Source organism: Centroberyx gerrardi, chromosome 14 (assembly GCF_048128805.1).
Source record: "Centroberyx gerrardi isolate f3 chromosome 14, fCenGer3.hap1.cur.20231027, whole genome shotgun sequence".
NCBI lineage: Eukaryota > Metazoa > Chordata > Actinopteri > Beryciformes > Berycidae > Centroberyx > Centroberyx gerrardi.
This window is the reverse complement of record NC_136010.1, coordinates 23493899-23514497: the sequence shown is the minus strand read 5'-3', so window position 1 is coordinate 23514497 and position 20599 is coordinate 23493899. Positions and strand designations below refer to the sequence as shown.

At 43.9% G+C, this 20599-nt stretch overlaps 2 protein-coding genes across 5 annotated transcripts in view; both read left to right on the top strand.

The window, feature by feature from the left end:
• arfgef2 (ADP-ribosylation factor guanine nucleotide-exchange factor 2 (brefeldin A-inhibited)) overlaps nucleotides 1–8901 on the top strand; it is a 30555-nt gene extending 21654 nt beyond the window's left edge. For both annotated transcript variants that reach the window (XM_078288157.1, XM_071927574.2), the window contains exons 32-39: nucleotides 465–603; nucleotides 1213–1270; nucleotides 1744–1852; nucleotides 2949–3088; nucleotides 3608–3785; nucleotides 4604–4742; nucleotides 5585–5702; nucleotides 6928–8901. In XM_078288157.1, coding sequence (XP_078144283.1) covers nucleotides 465–603; nucleotides 1213–1270; nucleotides 1744–1852; nucleotides 2949–3088; nucleotides 3608–3785; nucleotides 4604–4742; nucleotides 5585–5702; nucleotides 6928–7092 — 1046 coding nt within the window. In that variant the 3' untranslated portion in view covers nucleotides 7093–8901. The remainder of the gene's footprint in view (nucleotides 1–464; nucleotides 604–1212; nucleotides 1271–1743; nucleotides 1853–2948; nucleotides 3089–3607; nucleotides 3786–4603; nucleotides 4743–5584; nucleotides 5703–6927) is intronic.
• A 584-nt stretch (nucleotides 8902–9485) lies between these two features.
• bcl2l1 (BCL2 like 1) overlaps nucleotides 9486–20599 on the top strand; it is a 30002-nt gene continuing 18888 nt past the window's right edge. The window contains exons 1-2 of one of the 3 annotated variants that reach the window (XM_071927581.2): nucleotides 9486–9553; nucleotides 14558–15323. In XM_071927581.2, the coding sequence (XP_071783682.1) occupies nucleotides 14769–15323 (555 nt within the window). In that variant the 5' untranslated portion in view covers nucleotides 9486–9553; nucleotides 14558–14768. Of the gene's footprint in view, nucleotides 9554–9878; nucleotides 9989–11817; nucleotides 11948–14557; nucleotides 15324–20599 lie in introns of those variants that run through there. The other 2 variants (XM_071927579.2, XM_071927580.2) reach the window with 2 other exon arrangements.

Below are 20599 nucleotides of genomic sequence, written 5' to 3'. Positions count from 1 at the left end.
AAGACATTGACAAATAATAGGTCTGCAAAAAATTGCAAAAAATTCAAAATTGCAAATGAAATTCCAATTTGCACAAGGCTGCATTTATTTTCTTAGAAAGGTGTTTCTAAACAAGATATTTTGGTGCTTTGCAGAATCCCTAGCCTACAAATTGAGACATTTATAAGTAATAGATCTAGTAATGCACACAGATCCTACACATGATTGGGATTATAACACTGGCTTTTTTTCCCCACCAGCACTTTATTTGAAACTTTTTTAAGCACTGAAAAAGAAATATGTCCAAAAAGCTGTCCATATGTACCACAGTCCATATCACAATCACAGTATTCAGCAATTGTAATGTCATTGTTTTGTCAATAGAGTGCAGTCCCGTATTGTGGACTTCAGTAAAGTACACAGACACTAGCAGATTTGCATATTTACGGCAACAGTTTTCTGAAGTCCTGACGTTTCCCCTACAGACAACGAGCAGCTGGCTCGGTCGGGGACCAACTGTCTGGAGAACCTGGTGATTCTGAACGGGGAGAAGTTCAGTCCCGAGGTCTGGAACGTCACCTGCTCCTGTATGCTGGAGATCTTCCAGAACACAAGCCCCCACGCGTACGTCCTTAACTGCACTTACAGCCAGGGTTGAGGCTCAATTCAGTTTCAATTCAGCCAAAATATAAATGAACCTGCATGTTGATGTGTTAATGATAGCATTCATCCACTCCATTATTTAGTTCAAAATATGATGCATAATTTTTTTAGAAGGAAAATATAATCAATTTTGGGGTTTTAAAGAAAATCCACTTCCTAAAGGGGTTGAATTTGAAAGCTGATTGGCCCCAAACCCTTACAGCAGCGGCTAAGGGCCAATTCAGTTTGAATTCAGCCAACTCAAATGTAAAATTAACTGCTATTCTCTAGTTAGTACTATGGCATTCATTCTCAGTTATTTCCATCAAGATAACCTTTTTAAGATAAAAATTTGTCAACTTTTAAAGAAAATCCACTTCCTGAATTGGATGAATTGAAAGTCAGTCGACCCAGCACTGCTATTTATTCTGTTGTCAGTCAACACTGAAAAGGAAAGATACCAAATACCCCTGAGATGGAGCACTGTAGGAATTAAACATTACTGTGCTTTAGAGCTCTGACAGGATGTTATTTGTCACAACACATGACTCCTGATGCTGATCTGACCGCTCTGTTTGTTTTTCACATCAGCTTGTTGACATGGCGACCGGCCGGACAGGAAGAGGAATCTTGTGACGGCAAGCATACAGTAAGAAAATAAACAAACATAATTACTGACTTAACTGCTTACAACAACAGCGCAGCAGAAGCTTCACACTTGGCCTGGAACATAATAAGCTACATTTCGCCATTAAATGAAGAGCTGTTTTTGATAAGATATCCACCCTATGGGAATTATGACACTCGTATAAAATGGTTTCTAGCATGGAAGTAATCAGAATAGAATATTATTTGACAACACAAAGATAATATTTTAGATGCAGTCGTGTATTTTTGAAATACAGTACCAGTGACTTCGGCTAAAACACTTTTCCAAAATGGCAAACAATTTGTTTTGGAATAAAACTTTCAAATATAGGTTCTCCTATGTGAAGAACAATACTTTATTACAATGTTCCTCATCAGCAAAACAAGTTAATTGACTATAACTGAGTGAATATTGTGAATATGTCTGTCGCTGACCTGTGAACGTCCATGGCGTTTGTCTCTGTGTGTCTCCAGGATGCTGACTTTGACAGCCAGTCCCAGAGCAGCTATGACAGAGCGCTGTCTGAGAGAGGACACAGCCAGATGTCCAGCGACGACACCTGGAAGGGCAGGTCCAATGCCAGTGAGTACGCAGCATGCATAAGAACACACACACACACACACACACACGTCTACCTACTGCAAATTCCTGGTCACCTTACAAACAGGGTTCCAACAAATCTATAAACAGCACTCCAAAAAACATATTCAATAAGGATAAGACTTAATCTCAGTTATACCACATATCCGTGGCAGTTAATAAAGAATGGTATATTTGAGGTTAAGTCTTGTCCTGTTTTTTATGTTTTCGGGTTGTCCGTCCGTCCGTCCGTCCGTCCGTCCGTCCGTCCCATTCTCGTGAACGCGATATCTCAGGAACGCCTTGAGGGAATTTCTTCAAATTTGGCACAAACGTCCACTTGGACTCAAGGATGAACTGATTAGAATTTGGTGGTCAAAGGTCAAGGTCAAGGTCACTGACCTCACAAAAGACGTGTTTGGCCATAACTCAAGAATTCATACGCTAATTATGACAAAATTGGTTTTGCTGATATTGAGCTTCAGGTGATTGTCGTTGCACCATGTGACGAAGCTCTCTATCAGTCCTCTGTACTCCTCTGTAAAAATAGTCTCTAAGTGAAGACAGCAGAAATTATTCACTGGAATCATACATGTCAATATAGTGATAACTTCCATTTCGCCAAAAAATACACTTAATACCTTTTATTAAATTTCTTCAAAGTCTTCACTACATATATTTTATGAGTCTGGACAGACATGGATGTAAACTGCAACTTGACTTGTTGGCGGAGGCATACAACCGCGAGGCGGTTATTTCTAGTTTTGAATATGTCTTTGGAGTGCCGCCATCGCCATGTTTTTTTCACGGATTTGTTGGAGGCCAGTTTGTTGTTTTTGGCAGAACTCCCAACCAGAAGGTTATGCTAGGAGACGCACCTGCTATACATTTCTCACCCTACAAACGTATTCCAAGCACAGAACTGCATCAAATTCAAATGCAAATCAGCTAGCTATCTCATAGTTTGTGTTTCCAACAATAAAAATCGTTCAAAACAGAACATGAAACCTCTTTAAAAATCTATGCGTTTTACACTTTAATACCCACATCTCTCATTCTTTATCCAGTCTTACTCGGCTTGTATTTCTGTGTGTTGCAGGAGTGTCAGACCAGAAGCTGTTTGCAGGGCTGCTGATTAAATGTGTGGTGCAGCTGGAACTAATCCAGACCATAGACAACATCGTCTTCTACCCAGCCACCAGCAAGAAGGAGGACGCTGAGAACATGGCTGCCGCACAGGTCGGTCACAGCAGCTACCATATGGGTCGACTGTTGGATGTCATTCCACCGTTGGCCTTAAATTCTTTTGTCATCGTTTCCTTGTTTCTTTGCGTTTGTGGAGACCTTATTACAACTGAAACTGTTAAAAAGGGGAACAAAGATAAGTGTTATGAAAGATATATTGCTTTTCGCCTCTTAGACAAATGCTCTGCAGTAGTCTGAATTATGTGTGGATCGGTATTATATCAAAGCATGAGCAAGTACTGAATTTCGCTTTTGATAGGATGTCAGAACAATTTTGTTATATCATAACTAAGTGGTTGTCGTAAGTGGTTGTTATGCAAAACCATTTGTTTTATCTGTCTCAAAGTGTGTTGGGACTAATTCAGAGAGGCATCCATGACGGCAAGTGACCGTTTGATCATCGGAAAGAGCTCATTAGCTGCGATTTGGGTGTAATATTTACAAGGGATCCTGTCTATTTTGCAGTTGATAGATAAAACTAAACTTTGCTCTCCGTCTCTCCCCTCCTGTCAGAGAGACGCTCTGGAGGAGTCGGAGGCTGAGGGAGGCGAGGCGGGTCCAGATCAGGGCATGTACAGACACCTGACCTCCCAGCACCTCTTCAAGCTGCTGGACTGTCTGCTGGAGTCGCACACCTTCGCCAAGGACTTCAACTCCAACAACGAGCAGCGGACGGCACTCTGGAGGGCAGGTGAATAGAAATTAGGGGGGAAAAAAATCCTCTATCCTTTTCTAGTCCGCAGAATTGTATCCCTTTCTTTTGCACTTATTCTTTACTAGATTGCTTGGGATTACTTAATTCACTAATACTGACTTTTTCAACTGTTGCACTTATTTCAAGTTTTTCGGAATAACTAAATGCCTAAATGGAATAGTAAATACTACTCTGATTGTGGTCCAAAAATCAGTTTGCTGTGTCGTGTGATACATAAGGTCTTAAAATGTCTTAAATTATATTGTCTGAACTCGAGGCCTTAGAAGGTCTTGAATACAGTTAAATAAAAAAATGTCAGTGTTAAATTCGGTTTTAGAGGTCTTGCTGCAAATGTTGCAGTGTACATTTTATATTTGACTCTTTTATAAATGACGCTCGTATCCAGAGCAACTTAGGAGTTCAGTGTCAGAACACTTGGACAGGACACATTGCTACTGCTGGGAATGAAACTGGAGCCTTCTGGTTGTGGGATGGTCGAGAGACCACCGAGAGAATGGTTTCTTTGTGCTGTGTTTTTCCAGTGAGAAATCAGTCACACAGGCCTATAATCTGATAGGACTGAAGAAGTTTTCATTTTCATGTTCATTACAATTGCAAAAATGTTCTTATATTTCATTCTCGCATTGAAAAGGTCTTTAAATAGTCTTCATTTTTACTCAGTGAAACTTGCAGAAACCCTGTAAAATAGTTGCATTCTTCTTTTCCACATGTGCCGGTGCCACTGCTTCCGTCGTCGTTTTGAACACTCATTCTGCATGTATCTCTATTAAGATCTGTCTCTCTTCCTTCCTCAGGCTTCAAAGGGAAATCAAAGCCCAACCTGTTGAAGCAGGAGACCAGCAGTCTGGCCTGCAGCCTGAGGATCCTGTTCAGGATGTACTCTGACCCCCAGCTGCAGAACTCGTGGCCCGACATCCAGACACGCCTGCTGCTGTGAGTGACAGCTGCTGCTTCGATGACACAGTGACAGCTAGTTGAGACGCTGTAGATGAGCAGTGTTGCCCTAAGCACCTCAGTTGGTACAAACTGAATGGAGAAAGAAATGCATAGCGAAAAACAGAGTTGATCACAAGTGTTATCACAGTTGCTCATCTCCAGTACCTCAAAATGTTGCCAACGTGTCATGGCCTAGTTAAACGTTAATCCTTAGATAAATAAGCACCAACCATGTCATTTGCGGGAAGTGCAGTACTGGTGTTTGTTCCATGGTGAGTGAGCTTTGTTTTGATATTATACTTTCATACTTCACTGTGCATTTATTTACTGCAGACTGTGCATGTAGTATATATATGATATGCCATGGGTTTCTATGTTGATAGAGCCTGGTGCAAACACAGACTTGTTTTGTTAGTCATTCAGCGGCTGCACTGGAGCAGTTGAGTCATGCATTACATGTAGGATGTGCACGTGTGTGGTGTTGATGGTCAAATGATGGGTGTTGGTTCTTTATTCCAGGGCGTGTAGACTTGGCCCGCTTTGTCTGGCTGAATCCATTTAGTCACAAATACACTTGGATTTGGAACAGCCTTATAAAGTGTGTCTGCTGTGTGTTTGTTGGGTATTCATTACTTCTTTTTAGCCTCCTTAACAGAATTCAAACCATTTGACATCAAAATTCCCCAATTAAAATCTCCACAAAGTTCCTTCTTTTAGGTAGCGTGGCAGCTCCGGTAGGCAGGCTGACCCATGCTGCCTACTCAGTGTTGGGGACACATCAGCACTGTGTGTTGTGTTAGTAATAGTCTAACTTTAGTGTGTTGTGTCGTCTCTCTCAGGGTGTGTAGTGAAGCTCTGGCCTACTTCATCAGCCTGACCTCAGAGAGCCACCGAGAGGCTTGGACCAGCCTGCTGATGCTGCTGCTCACCAGGACGCTACGACTGCCTGACGACAAGGTAGGAACACACACACACACACACACACACACACACACACACACACACACACACACAGTCTACTACCAATTATAATGTCAGATACACTGACAGACAAACATACGCAGGCACACACGAACATTAACTGACCTCAACTCCACCCTCCTGTCGGATGTTCTATTATTCTGAAAGCCCAGTTCAACTCTGTACACCCTCGTCAATTACAAAGATGTTATTTTGACTGTGAGCCCCACTGCCTCTACCCTTGAGCTCCTGTTGACGTAACCAACATTGAAAACTATTTGACTAACAAGCAGAGGACAGTCCAGCCTTTTCCTCTACTGTCCTCCCTAAGGCTACACATTTGACTTCAATAGAGGAACGAGACGGGGTCGGTCACAGTTAGTTGCGACAGTATGTAGAGGGCAAGAGTTTTATGCAGGCAGGGCAGGGACGGCCCCGGGGACCAAGGAACTACAGTTGCAAATATGATGGAGCTCTGGATTGCGATTAAGCCCAATTGTGATCAACTGTGAGCCAGGATCAGAAATTAACGGGGGCTCGGGGGGAAAAATGCTGTTGAAAGTTCATAAAAATTTCTTTGAGTTTAAAAATGAGGGGGCACTGTAGGTGATTCGTGCAAGCCTATGCCTTTGGGGATTCTTTCCAGTGCGTTCTGGGCCAGAAAAATGGAGCGGTGTTTTGATCATAAAACAACCGAGTATGCAGCCTGAAGCAGTAAAACCTTTTTGCACCACACAGCCAGCAGTAGAAGAAAATACAGACGCCATGCAAACCACAGCATCAACAAGAAACAAAACCAATATCATAAAAAACTCAACAATCGGGGGGTGGAAGATGGACTGGCTGGGGACAGAGTGGGGAAAACGGCACCATCCTCCTCTATAAGGCCTGCTGCAAATCAGTGGGAAAGAAGTTAAAACAAATCTTAGTGGTACATATTGAGTGTTTCTTTGCCAATATGCAATAAAAATGTATATTAAAAAACAATCAATAGGGTAAGAAATGCCCTCTTAAAGACAAAATCATGATTACCCATGCATCCTAGTGGTACAGCCCTGTCTATTTATGCTGTATATGTTATAAATATTTCACAGTACACAGGAACCGTACATCTTATGGAAGCACTTAGAGGTTAAAAGGGGTGAATGCAGGTATGTCAGTGGGTTGAATCATCCGTTCGGGGCTAATCCACGTCTTGCTTTCCTTTCCTCTGCTTCTCCAGTTCAAGCCCCATGCGTCCTGCTACTACCCCCACCTGTGTGAAATGATGCAGTTTGACCTGATCCCCGAGCTGCGGGCCGTCCTCAGGCGTTTCTTCCTGCGCATCGGCTCCGTCTTCCACATCGCCGCTCCCGAGGGGGCGCCCTCTCGGACGCCCGCATCCTAGGATGGGCGGATGTATTGGAGGGTTGGATGGATGGAGAAGTGCAAATGACGGAGACTGATGTGTGGACTATAGGTGGGCGTAACGCGTTAAAAGACTTTTCCCCCTCTTCTGGACTGAGGCAGTTTACAGAGGGGCTACAATGTCAGGAGAAAGACGACGTAGACTGTAGCTATTCTCTCTCAGATCAGGACTCTTTTGAAGTGCAATGTTCTGCTCTTGTCTCGGATAGAGGAGAAGCATTAAAGTGTTCGGTTTTTCTCCTGCGTTCCACTTGTAGAAACTCTCCTCTCCTGTCCTTCCTCCCTCCTTTTTCTTGGGGATGAACAGCACTGTGACCAGGACAGGCCTCTCTGCTGACTGTTGTCTGTCGTCATCCCCCCCGGCTCTCATCTCAAAATGTAATGACTAGAAAAGAACTGTAAACAAATAATTTATTGATATTGTTGCAAACCCTGTACCTGATTTTGTTTTTGTTTGTTTCTCTTTGTTGATTTTTTTTTTTCATGAACAAAAAAATGTATATCTAAACGCTGAAAGCAAATGAAAGATACCATTGAACTTGACAAACCTTACAATTCCCCTATCAGAAAAGCTCCTTTGGCCACCTGTGCCTATTAGAAAATGATGACACCACGAGTGTCGCCCTTATTGTGAGTTTGGTGATCTGATCAAAATATATTGTGGTAACTGAACCCTCACCTATCACTGCCCATCCCAAAGCTTTGTTTTCCACTGACGTGTTGATGTCCCCTCTTAAGTCACTGCTACTAGATAGTGGGCTTATTGCTATTTGCAAAGAGACTGAAGACTCTGAGCTGCAAGTGACAACAATCTGCGTCCCTGACAACACTATCAAAGATCTAACGGATCTGTAACCCGGCGCAGCTTCATTTCTATGATGTCTCGTGCTTCTAGCCTCTGCTCTCCGCCACACCACCACACCATCCTGTCATGTTAATCACTATTGCCTGTCAATGAGATTTTACTTATTTATTTTTCTCACTTGCTTTAATTTGTTCTATGGTTATTTTTTCATGTTTATTGCCAGTTTACAATGAGCAGCTGGTTGAAAGACTGTCTACTTCCCTATGTCATGCATTCCCTCTTGTGTTGACGCAGCAAGCCTTAGACTGTTCTGAGGTCAGAGAACTAAACCTGGAATCTACTCCTCTAGGTTGTAGAATTACATTTGGCTCTTAGCTCCTTCGAATGAGTCCACTAATCCATGAATGGGCCCTATACAGCGAGACATTGTGTTTGTATTTTCATGCTCATAAACGACGATGGTATTGACCCTCCCTCTACTCAAGTGGTTTCTATTTTCCACATTCTTTTGCACACATGTTGGTGTCTGTGTTGGAGAGTTTGCTCATGTATTAACACCGCTCAGTGTAACATCTTGCTCTGGATGATTGGAATGCCGGTCAGTGTTTTGTCACGTTCAGCAGCAGAATGCAACCACAGAAGGGTTCAGGAATGAAGCGAAACCAAACGTCTCTTCCATTGAAATACTGAAACCTCCCTGTAGTAATCCTTTGTAGTTTATTCTGCGCCTTTTTTTTAAGAAGGATGTATGTAATTATTTAAAGTGCATTTAAATATTTTTTGAGAAGCATTCCTTCCCTCGCAACTATGGATGTCTACTTTTCTTCCCTAAAGCTAGGGAATATATAAATATATATACAGTATACGGAGAAATACAGACTGTAAAGTTTTCAATGTAAGATACATAGAAATGAAAGTGCTATACTGTTCTATACATAATATTGTGATGTAATCTTCCGAGCATTTGGTGAAGTAATCAATAAACCCTGAATTCTGATCCAGTCCTTTGCCTTTTGATTCAGCTCTTGAGTTAATTATTGACTGGGAGGTATGGGACCATAGATGCCATGAATGATGAATATGACTCATTATAATTAATATGATACTTTATTGATCATCATAGGGAATCTTTTTGCTCTCCCTCTCTTCGGGGAGGTCAGAGGTCAGGGTCAGCTACAGAACAGCAGTCCTGGAGCTGGTAAGTTAGGGATTCACTGACTTGCTCAAGGACACTTCAGCAGCGGGGATGTTTGCAGCCACAGAGCTTTAACCTGGGCTGCAAGGTTGAAGGTGTCTTAAACGACGATTCCATCCTATTGCCACTAATTATTAATTTACTCATATTTCTAATGAATCTAATATGTATAATTTACTTGTGAGCATTAGAGTTGAGCTGGGGAAATTGGATTTACGCTGTGTTGTTAAGGGTGACCACAGGGTGCCGCTCTGTTCAAATTGAACATCAAACTGTCGAGCGCTAGATTTTGGGGTAACAAAGGTTACCATGGAGACCTGTCACATCCTTTGTTTTGGGAAGTAAAGAGCAAAGCTGTCTAACAGCTGCTAGATGGACAGCTATCAAAGAAAACGCCACGTGTAAATCCATAAACCAATAACTACACAGGCAAACGATGAGGTATGGGACAGTTCCACTAAACTACCACGTTAAACAATTCATTTACGGGGCAGAACAAGTGATGCTTTAACTAATGTAAACTAGCTCGCTACTTACCAATTAACTTTAGCAAGTTCGCTAGCACTTCCTCGCTGCTAGCTGGCTAGCTTACATGCTAAGTCAGACTGTCACTCCTAAATGGCATTCTCCAGCGTGAAACTACAGTTTTCTCCGTAATGCATTTGTTGTATCTTCTCCTTGTTGAATGAAGTAGTAAGCTAGTTGGAGACTGGCATGATACGTAGTTAGTTGTGGGCGGATCTATGGGAGCCTCTAGCTAGCTTAGGCAGCGTTAGCCAGGCAGGCTAGCAATGACGGATATGATTCCTCCTGCCGATGTCTGGATTGTGTGCCGCCTGAGCCGCCAGACATGACTTTATGGGGACTACCCTACAAGTAAGAGTTTCTGATGAATTTGCGAATTATATTCTGATGCATGAATTTGTATTGTTGGCTACTTAGTGAGAGAATCAGTAATAGAGGGGGTGGCTTTGCCATTCTCATTCCAGCTACAGCAGGATTTTCCGGCAGCTCGGCAGATTGGGAAGAATGCGCAACCATAATTTTGTTCCTTGCTTGCTTTCTTCGTCAAATCTCATTCAATTTGATGAATAATGTCTGTGTAATTGCACTGAAAACATTTGCTAATGTAAATACGCCTTCCTCGGCTTTCAGGCAGCGAATTTGCGAACGCACCAGACCCTATGACACTGACAGCCATATTCATTACATTTTCAATGGCCATCTACAGTAGTGCAGGCGGAGATGTTTCTGTCTGTAATTCTTTTGTGATGAATTAGTTTTGTTATGGTGATTATAGTGTGGTGAGGTCCGTTTAGAGTTTGAGCTTGGCCAGTTTGAACAGAGGGTGGTGGCGTAGAGGAGCATTTTTTAGGCGTTGTGATTAAAGGTCCTACCCAGTGTTTATGATAGGAGAATGGAAATCTTTGCTGCCTTCAGGTGCTCCTCCTACGCCTGGGCTTCCGTTTAGTATATTGGATTTGGTATGCGCTTTTGGTTGGAAACAAGAATTTTATTTATTTTCGAAATGTACACTTTTCACACCTCAAATTTGCTCTGTCACAGCTAAATATTAAAGAGTGAAAATAGATTCATCCAACAATTCTAATTATGTGCAAAGAATTGCAAACATATAATAACATATAATCTTCAAGTACATCACTTTTTCAATCAGTTGTTGACATGGCTTCCATGCTCCCTGATCCCTAAATATCACATCTCGGCAACTTGAGTATCATAGGACAGTGGTTCCCAAACTGGGGTCTGGGGACCACTTAGGCTTCTTGATGGTTCCAGCGAAATTAAGTACAGTTTAATTTCACTATTATTTCACTCCATAGAAATAAGCACAGTAAGATAAAGTTTGAGTATGACTATTTTATGTTCATAGGTTCAACTGTACTTACTGTTACCTCCCAACTTACAGCATATATACTTTATTAGATTCAAGATTCAATAATTTATTGCCATATCAACCTACAGTTGATTTGGAAGTTGTTTCGGTGCGCTCAACAACAGCAGAACATATAATCACATAGTACACACAAGAAGTGTCCACAGAAAAACACACTGCCACAATTACAAAACAATAAATACAATTAGTGCAACTATAGGCCCATGCCCTTAAAGTGACAAATTAAAGTGCATGTGCTTGTTTATACAACCAGTGAAACATTTAGGATGCGGATTGCTACAGGGTAAGTGCTATTATGGAAGCGAGATGTTCTGGTCTTAATACTGCGGAGTCTTTTACCCGAAGGGAGGTGATTGAATAGAGGGTTTGCCGGGTGTGAGGAGTCCTTTAAAATTGTAAAACCTTTCCGCTGAATGCGGATGTGGTATAGTTCAGAAATGAGTTCACAGCCAATTATTTTTGAGAAAAAACTGTCCAGCAGTTTTTTCTCATGGGCTGTAGAATTGCCATACATATACATATAGACAGTTATATATCCATCAAATGTCTAAAGCATACCAGTTTGACAGTTCTCAACATAAAAATGTGTGGGAACCCCTGTCATAGACAATTTCGACTTTCCCAGTCGTATTGGCAACTTTATTTGGTAATTCATGCGCACACTAGTGGTGATTAAAATATTTCGGACGGCACTTGAAGGCAGCATGTTACGTAATGGGGAGGGTTTGGCGAGCAAGGGAGGGAGAGGGGAGCCAGACAGACACACACTCTTGCATACGTAGCAAAGTGGTGTTACCTTCCATTCTTGGATTTTGACAGCTCTTCTTGGGACAGACAGATTCAGGACATTGGAGTGTACACTGAGAAAAAACCGTGAACGATCCGAGGATAACTCCATCTGGTTTTATTCCCCATTGCTGGTAAGGCGTTAGTCTTCTCTATTTCTGTATCAGAGACGGAGATCAAAAGGAAATGTGAATTATTGTTTTGTCGAAAGATTCGTAATCGATATGCAGATAGGGCAGGCGAAAAGTAGATATACAGCCTGTCTATTTGTGGCGAAAGACGGCGACAAAACAGTATCGCTGGTGGTTCATCATGACAGTCCGGATTCCACCGTAATCAACATCAACAGAACCTACAACTTGTTTTATGTGAGTTAATATTTGAGCGATCACCATTACAGTGTTGCATTCAGGTACCAAATTCCGTGGTCGGATGCGACTTCGTTAAGTCCCTGGAGATGCTGTGTGATGTTTACATCAGTGCTACGATACGATCCGAGCCCATAGACTGTAAGAAAAGCCACGTGTTGGTGGCTTGGGACCATGTGGCCATTGTAAACACCACTGCCTTGTGGGTCTTTATCTGCTGTAGCATGATATGTCCGTCTTTATTCACCATATTAGGGCGAAGTAGTTTGCTAAAGGTATGATCAGAATGATACTTTTTATGCGCGACAAAGCAACAGCAGCTCGCGTGGTTGGCCAGGAGCCAAGAGAGATCTTCCTCTGACTGTATTAGGCTTCTATTGTGCTGCGAGGAGGAGATGTTATCCTATTATGTAATAACAATCCCACTATTTACATGGAGTTTCCCGTCAGTCAGCCTCAGACAAGCTTATTAGGAACAGTCGTCAATCATCTTAAATGTCGGCATTACCATAAGAAAGGTCAGGTTGATATGATAACCAGCACACGTTCGGGATCATCATCAGGTCATGTTCCTCCCACATCTTTTTGTGTGGGTGCACACACCAGTGATAGGGACAATGACAGCAGCGAGATGAGGGAATGGCTTTGATGTCAAGATTATTTCCATAGCCAACAAGAAATAACTAAATAATACATGTCAGCTTATACTTTTAGAGCTAATGTGCTCTGTTAGTATGGAGTCTTTTGTTTCAGGGATATAGTGGAGGGTAAGCCCACCTCAACTAAATTTATTAGACTCTTTATGTTGACATAAGTCTTCATGAGGTAAATTCATAGTATACATCATAGTAAGTAGTATTAAATTGATGTTCTGAAAATATAATTGATTTTGTTTCAGTGGCTAGTTGTTTGCCTTATGATTATCACCAGAATGGAGGTCACAGCTTACCCGCCTTTTTATTTACCGCTACATCACTGGGTTCCACACAGTAATATTTGGGACAATGACAGCAGCCAGATGGGGGAATGGCTGCGGCAGACTTAAATGGCATGATGATTTCTATATCCAATAATTATTAACTACATGCTTTCCTCAAATTTTCCATTTCTATTTTCATAGCTATTATGTTCTGTTAGTTTTGGGGTTGTCTGTTTAAGGTTTTTACCACATGAATATATGTTTTTTATAGATTTTTAAGTTTTTTTTAATCATGTCATAGACCTACTGTTTCCTGGGCAGCTAGGCTCTTTGTTATACTGACATCATTTTGGAACAATAGTTGTTTTACTGTGATTTTATATGTTCTCTGTATCCTGCAGACACCTCTTACATCCACTATTTTTTTTAGCTGCGACCAGCAGCTCTATAGCTCACTCTGTCGGTCGGTTGGTTGGTTGGTTGGTTGGTTGGTTGGTTGGTTGGTCCACAAAAATGTCCCCACCCTTTGGCGGCCACAATTTTCGCCCTAGGAGGCTGAAATTCGGCATGGAGGTCAAGTGTGTGTGTGTGTGTGTGTGTGTGTGTGTGTGAAGGTGTGTGTTTGTGTTCATGACAATTGGCTAAAAGGGGGCGTGGCAATGGGAGTGGCCTATCGCAAAAAGGCGCATAACTTCCAAATGGATTCACAGACTTGCACAAGATTTTGTGGAAAGGTTGGTCATGAGCCAAAGGACAGCTGATTAACTGTTCATGCCAATTGGCAAAAACGGGGTGTGGTAGTGGGAGTGGCCTATAACAAAAAGGTGCATAACTGTGGCCGCCAAAGGGTGGGGAAATTTTTGTGTACGTGGTCGCAGCTATTGCGAATTCACGCTTGTTTACTTAGTACTGTAATAAACAGCTGACATTCCCCGCATGTTTAAAAAACCAAAACCAAAAAGTGTCCTTGGGACAAAACCAAACCACAGATAATGAAGTGTAAGATGCCAAAAATACCTGGGGAAAACCAGCCAGGTTTGTATGGAGATACGAGGGTTTGCTGACTCTTTGACGCTGTGCAGATCAGTGTCAGCAACAGAGACAGCCTGCTGTTGAGAAGACCAAGGTGCCTCGATGCTCGGACTAGAGGTCAGAGTTCAGCGATAAGGAGACGGTGGCTGTCTGTGTGGGGCCTTCAGCCAGCCCGTCCCTTTGATCTTTCCTAACCTAAAGCCTCACATCCTCCTCTCTCCCTCACACACACTCACCCCACTACTGTCTCATGAATATCATCGCCATCTGCTCCATATGTAACAGCCCAATTAGAGAGGTGCACTTTGACCCCACCTGTCCGAATTTAATTTGAAAGTCTACAGCCACCACTGCAAACTCTCAGTCCAAACACAGCATCCTATAAGCTAGCCAGACTTTGACCTTTCATTGTTGTCTCTCCACAGGGCCTGAGCCGATTCGTCAGCCTTGTGTAGGTTTGGTTTTTACCCCCCAACTGTCCTCTGGATATCAGCTGACCATGGTGGTCTGAACAGAGGAAAGTGAGGGAGAAAGCCTGGTACAGCGTGTGTTTACTCTTAACACAGTAAGGCTCGACGAAGAGAGCAGCAGAGACGGACCGGAGCAACGAGAAGGAAAAGGAACCTTAAATTCACAATGTCACAAAACAGAGAACTGGTGGTTTTCTACATAAACTATAAACTCTCCCAGAGGAACTATCCGTTCAACCACATCGGGCTCATAGAGTCTCCGAACAGGACTGACGGGGGGCAGGCCGGGGCGGCCGAGGAACAGCGGGTAGCGACGCACGCCAACGGGACGCTCAACGGCACTAGTCCCGGGACCCCGCCGGCATCCCCGCTGAGGCGGGAACGGTCGGCGTCGACGACGAGCCTGGACGCAGTGAAGGAGGCCCTCCGGGACTCGGCCAACGAGTTCGAGCTGCGGTACGCCCGCGCCTTCAGCGACCTGCACGACCAGCTGCACATCACGCCGGCCACGGCCTACCAGAGCTTCGAGAGCGTGATGGACGAGGTGTTCCGGGACGGCGTCAACTGGGGTCGCGTGGTGGGGCTGTTTGCGTTCGGCGGGGCGCTGTGCGTCGAGTGCGTGGAGAAGGAGATGAGTCCGCTGGTGGCCCGGATCGCCGAGTGGATGACGGTCTACCTGGACAACCACATCCAGCCCTGGATCCAAAGCCAAGGAGGATGGGTGAGTCTCACACATACACACACACGTGGGTGTGTTTGTCTGGGTGGGTGCGGTGTTGTTATAGGTGTATGTGGCAGATTTGGGTCTTATCATAGGTGTGGTTGTTGGTTTGTGTATGAAAACTTTTGCTGGTCATTTATTCATGTACTGCAAACACAATATCCCTTTTGGTTTCAGGAGTATGTGAGTTAAGCTTTTTGGAAAATGTAGATGGGTGCCGAATACAATAATATAATAATGATAATATAGCCATTTTGGTCATGTGTGTTGTAGATGTGGCTGTCGATGTCACTGTTGGTGCAATATTTCTAAAGAACACAGTTCGTTGATGTCTTGCACGCATCATGTCCATTGTCCAGTGGGGCTTGACTATCTGCCTTGGTGTGTAACTGGCCTGACCTCCAGAGATACTGTATAGTTGGGGGTGGGGTGTGGTGTATCTCATTGGAGGGGGAAATCCCAAAGATATTTCTTCTTCTTTTATTATGTATATTGTGAGTTGGCTTACACAGATGGGCCCAGCTAAGGCAACACCTCAAGGTTTCTGGTGTAGAAGCCTTCACCAGACTGTGACACGGCACAGGGATGGGGCTGGCTCTGAGACCAGTGGAGGAGAAAACACTTCAGATTAGATATAATGGAGAAAAGAGTAGAAAAAAGGTAGTACAGAGAAAGAGAGCAATATAAAATACAGGGTTAGAGGCTGCGCCTAAAAACGGCAAAAGGAGAATGTTTGTTTGTCTGTGGTCAGCAGCTGGTTCAGCTGTTCTCTGTTCTCTAATTGATCAGCAGCACGGAGCTCAATGAGCTGAATCGAAGTGGGAGCTTAACAGGCTAGATCAGGGCTTTGTAGCTCTCTCCAGCCCGCCTGCCTGGGGATCGAAGTTCTCTCATCACAGGGGGGGGATGAAGTCCAGGGCTTTTACAGATAGCCCTTTGTTTTACTCCGGTCGGCTGATTGGCTCTGTCCTTTCTTTTTTTTTCCTCCACTATCTGTCCATTTTCCTCTGGGTCTGTCCTGTCCTCTCTTCTGTTGTGTTCTTCTCTAAGGCAGCTGCCTGCAGATGAAAGCTCTCTTTTCTCTGGGGTCAGCTAGGAGTGGGCTGTCCTGTTCCTGACTCTCCCTGTGTGCGTGCGTGTGTGCGTGCGTGCGTGCGTGTGTGTGTGTGTGTGTGTGTGTGTGTGTGTGTGTAGGAGTGCGCAGACAGAACAGTTCCAGGACGGTTAAGGTCAGCTCTTTCCTTTGTGATGTTGTGCCTGCCATTTGATGGTATGGAGGAGAGCGAGGGGAGGGGCTGTTTATAGTCGCTCCAGAGCCGTATAGGGCCAGGTCGGAGGTCGATCCTATGGAAACTGACATCCGATTGGCTGAACAGCGTAGCAAGGGGAAAATCCCATTGGACAGACCCGTAACTTTGCTGTTGTTTGCACAGCAGAGCTCAAATGTATTTATTTATTTATTTCAATGTTGGTTTGAAACCTGGAGATAACAGATTAGGGAGAGTGGTGAGGATGAAGTCATCGAGGCAGGTGACAGGGTGCAGGCCACAGGCAGATAATTGATGCCAAGGCTTGGCAACATACTGATGTTAGTCGCTCATTTATTTTAGGCAAGCTATGTCATCCTCCTCCTCACCAATTCTCAGAGATCTGGTCATGCTACTGTCTCATGAAATACCTCCACTTCAATTATTTTTGGTTCTTATGTAAATTGACAGTGACCCTTGTACTGAAAATGTTTCTTAGCCCCATGTCCCTGGAAACCCATTGTATAACTTAAAAAATGCATGTGAGTCAATGGGAAAGTCAAACCTCATAACGGTTGTTGGCTGAGTATAAATTTACCAGCATTTGTCTAGTGGCTAACCTAAACCTAATTTCCGATACTTCCTGACCACAAATGAATATTTTTACCATTACTGTCATCAACACATAGTCATCACCACATACGTAGGTCACAAATCTATGATCTCATATAGGCTAAATTCTCTAGGCACAAACACATAATCTATTTCCTTAACAACTATACCGACTAACAACATGAATCGACAAAGCTGCTTATTGTCAGCGGCTTGCATGTCACGATAACCCAGAGTTGCAGAAGTGAATGACTTCATTCGAAATGTTGAATGGATCTGCGTGTAGAGAGTATCCACTGGTTGGGTTTCACTTCTCCCGCTCAGAAAAGGAAAACGTTGCCTCACTCACGTGGCACCACTTCCTCACTTTGTGTGCTTTGTCTGATTCCTTTCTATTCAACTGCTGGTCCAATAGCCTGGTATTGGAGAAAGAGCGTCGGACTGATATGCGTCCCTTTTGAGTTATTCAGAAGTTAGGTTAACACATGCACCTCACCCATTCACTTTCACTCTTGCCACAGGGGCAATCCCAAGCCGCAGTCGTCGCACTCTGAAATGTAGGTGTTTTACGGTCAGAGATTCCTATCATTTCCCCACATCTCTCTCTCTCTTTGTGGTCTGTCTGTTTGCAACCAACAAGCCTTTTCTTTCCCTGAAACTTACCCATACTCTCTCAGGTACTCTTGAACCTTTTTTTTTTGTCTGAGAGTGAAGCCACATGTGAATTCCTTCTTTCTGTCTGTCCCGTCCCCCCCCCCCCCCCCCCCCCGACACTTCCTCACATGGACAAAGCACAGAGCCGTTGGCAGATGTGGGAACCTGAGTATAGCTGCGAGGCAGGTGTGCCCTAGTGTTAGCTGATGAAATATTGGTGTGCTCTAAGCAGCAGCAAGGTCACTTTCATCTCTCTCTCTCTCTCTCTTTCACTCACTTGCTCGATCCCCCTATGTCTCATGATCTTATTGCTGCTTCCTAAATTTCCTAATGTTGGCTGGTTGCGACATAAAGACAGGAAGCGAGAGGAAAGGGACGGCGGGTACTTTTACATAATCTGATCTTAACCCGATATAGGCAATACTATAGGCAATAGTAAATATCATGTAGGCTAAATGCCTTCATCTGATTGTTTTAATCATCTTAACGTCATAATCTGTGTAAACATAAGCCGGTTAACACACCTTGATTTCTAGTCAATATTTGGATTTATGTGGCCACGTAAACTCCTGATTTCATTCATGTTTTAAAATGTGTGCATGTGTCAGAAGGATCACAGAGGAAGGTGACCCAGACTTGGTGGTGTGCTTGACAACAATGACAACATGGCAAGTGGTGGCGTGACTGCAATCAGCTAACACAGAGAACAAAACCGATTGCGTCAAAATGTTCCATGAACACATCAACCTGAACAAATACCAAGAAAGCAGCTCTAACAAAATGTTCTGGTGTTTTTCGCCTGACATCGTAAAACGCCTCATTGCGTCAAACAAATCCATGTAAAACCCGGGTTATTGGGGTTATTACCTCTATAAACTTAAATTGAACTATCACCTTAATCTTATTATTCACTGTAACCAAATAGTTGAGGAGAGAATTGAAGGATTTTACTTCACCATCAACCCCCCCAAAAAATTGATAGTGTCAAGATGAAGTTTCGGTCTAACCCATCCCAGTGGATTTGATTTTGTAGAATGCTGATTTGCTAGAAACTTGGTTGGCGTGAGATAAAATTCCTGGGCCAGATCCTCTCTCCACAGCCTCCGATTGTTAGAGGAGCCTGGTAGAAAAGCCATATATTGTATGATAATAAACCTCCTTGGCAGGCAGCAGAGGTGGAGACAGTAGCATCGACCTAATAACGCTGTTTCCAGCAGAGCGGGCGATAGCAGTGATTACTCAGTGGAGATTGAGCCGCCTCGGGGTGGGGGTACGGGGGTTATTACCAATTATAGATGAATAATATCTCGACCTGCTACTGGGGGAAACAATGTTTTTCCCTCTGACAGACTAATAAAGGCTAAACTCATTTAGAATCGCGCTGCCACGGACCGGGGAAGCACGGCTGGAGCGGCATAGGAGGGGGGGGGGATCGCGGGGGGATTCCAGTAGAGAGACGAGGAGAAAGAGAGGAAAAAGAGAGACCATTAGCCTAGTTGTTGTGCTCGGTGTTGTCGACAGTCTGGGTAAGGTCAGGGAAAAGTTAACCACAAGAAAAATGTCCACAAGCAGCGTAAGCCATTTTTATAAGCCACACTTTATCACCTTAGTTACTGGCTCAAACACCTGTGTATATTCTAAGTTATACACTAATGTACATATCCTAGGTTGTACGCAGGCTATACAATATTCAGCAGTGACACAGACAAAAGGTCACATATATGCTCATCTATAGGTCTAAATGTGTTTAGTTATGAATGTATGCAGGCTGGCTGGCTGCACGCTGAAGTAGGTTAGAAACTGAAGCTGTAATTAAAGACCTATGGAGAGTAGTCCATTGACTTGTTTTGACAAGGGAAACACCTGAGCTTCCTTTGTGCCAGTCTCCTTGGCAGGACTTATTTACTCCACAGCATATTATAAATTACACAGTCTCTCCCTCTCTCTCTCCCTAATTAACATGCACATAGGATAGGCGGTTAGATCCACAGAGTCGTCTGTCAGACTGCCCTACTGGAGAGGAGCAGGAAATTTCTCTCCTGGGACCTATCCAGCACGCCTCCATCCCTCTCTCCTCCTCCCTCCTCTCCTCCCCCTCCGTCCTCCCTCCTTCCCACCCTCCCTCTCTTTCTCTCCTCTGTCCTTCCACCCTCCTCCACCTACTTCGCTCTCTCCTCTTCCCGTCCTCCCCCTCCCTCCGATCGATTTTTGTCCCTTATTTTTTTAATCTCTACCTCCCTTCCTCCTCCTCCCTCCCGCTCTATCCATCATTTTTGACCTTCTTTATTTCCCCCTTGTCCTCCTCCTACACCCTCCCTCCTCCTTTGCGCCTTCCTTTCATACCTTTCCTTCTATCTCTCCATCCATCCTTGCCTCCTCGTCTCCTCTCCCCTCCAGCCTACGGTAGCTAAACGTGTTGCAGACCAGACGTGCAACCACACGCCTCGTCGATGTCGCCGCATTCCCATGTTCCATTGCTCTCTCACATGTTCGCCAGTTTGTTTATCAGATCCACACACACACACACACACACACACACACACACACCATCCGCCTTGTCGTCCTCAGCGCCATCGATTCGCTCTGACTTGATCACCGCTCACCTCCCCCCACCTCCATCCCTGCAGCTGCCACCATCCCTTCATCTCTTCCTCGCTCCTTATCTCCCTCTATCCCATCCTCCTCCTCCTCCTCTTCCCTTCATCGCTAATGCCTCTTGCATGGCTAATTAGAGGAGATGTTTTTTTTTTTTTTTTTTGGTTT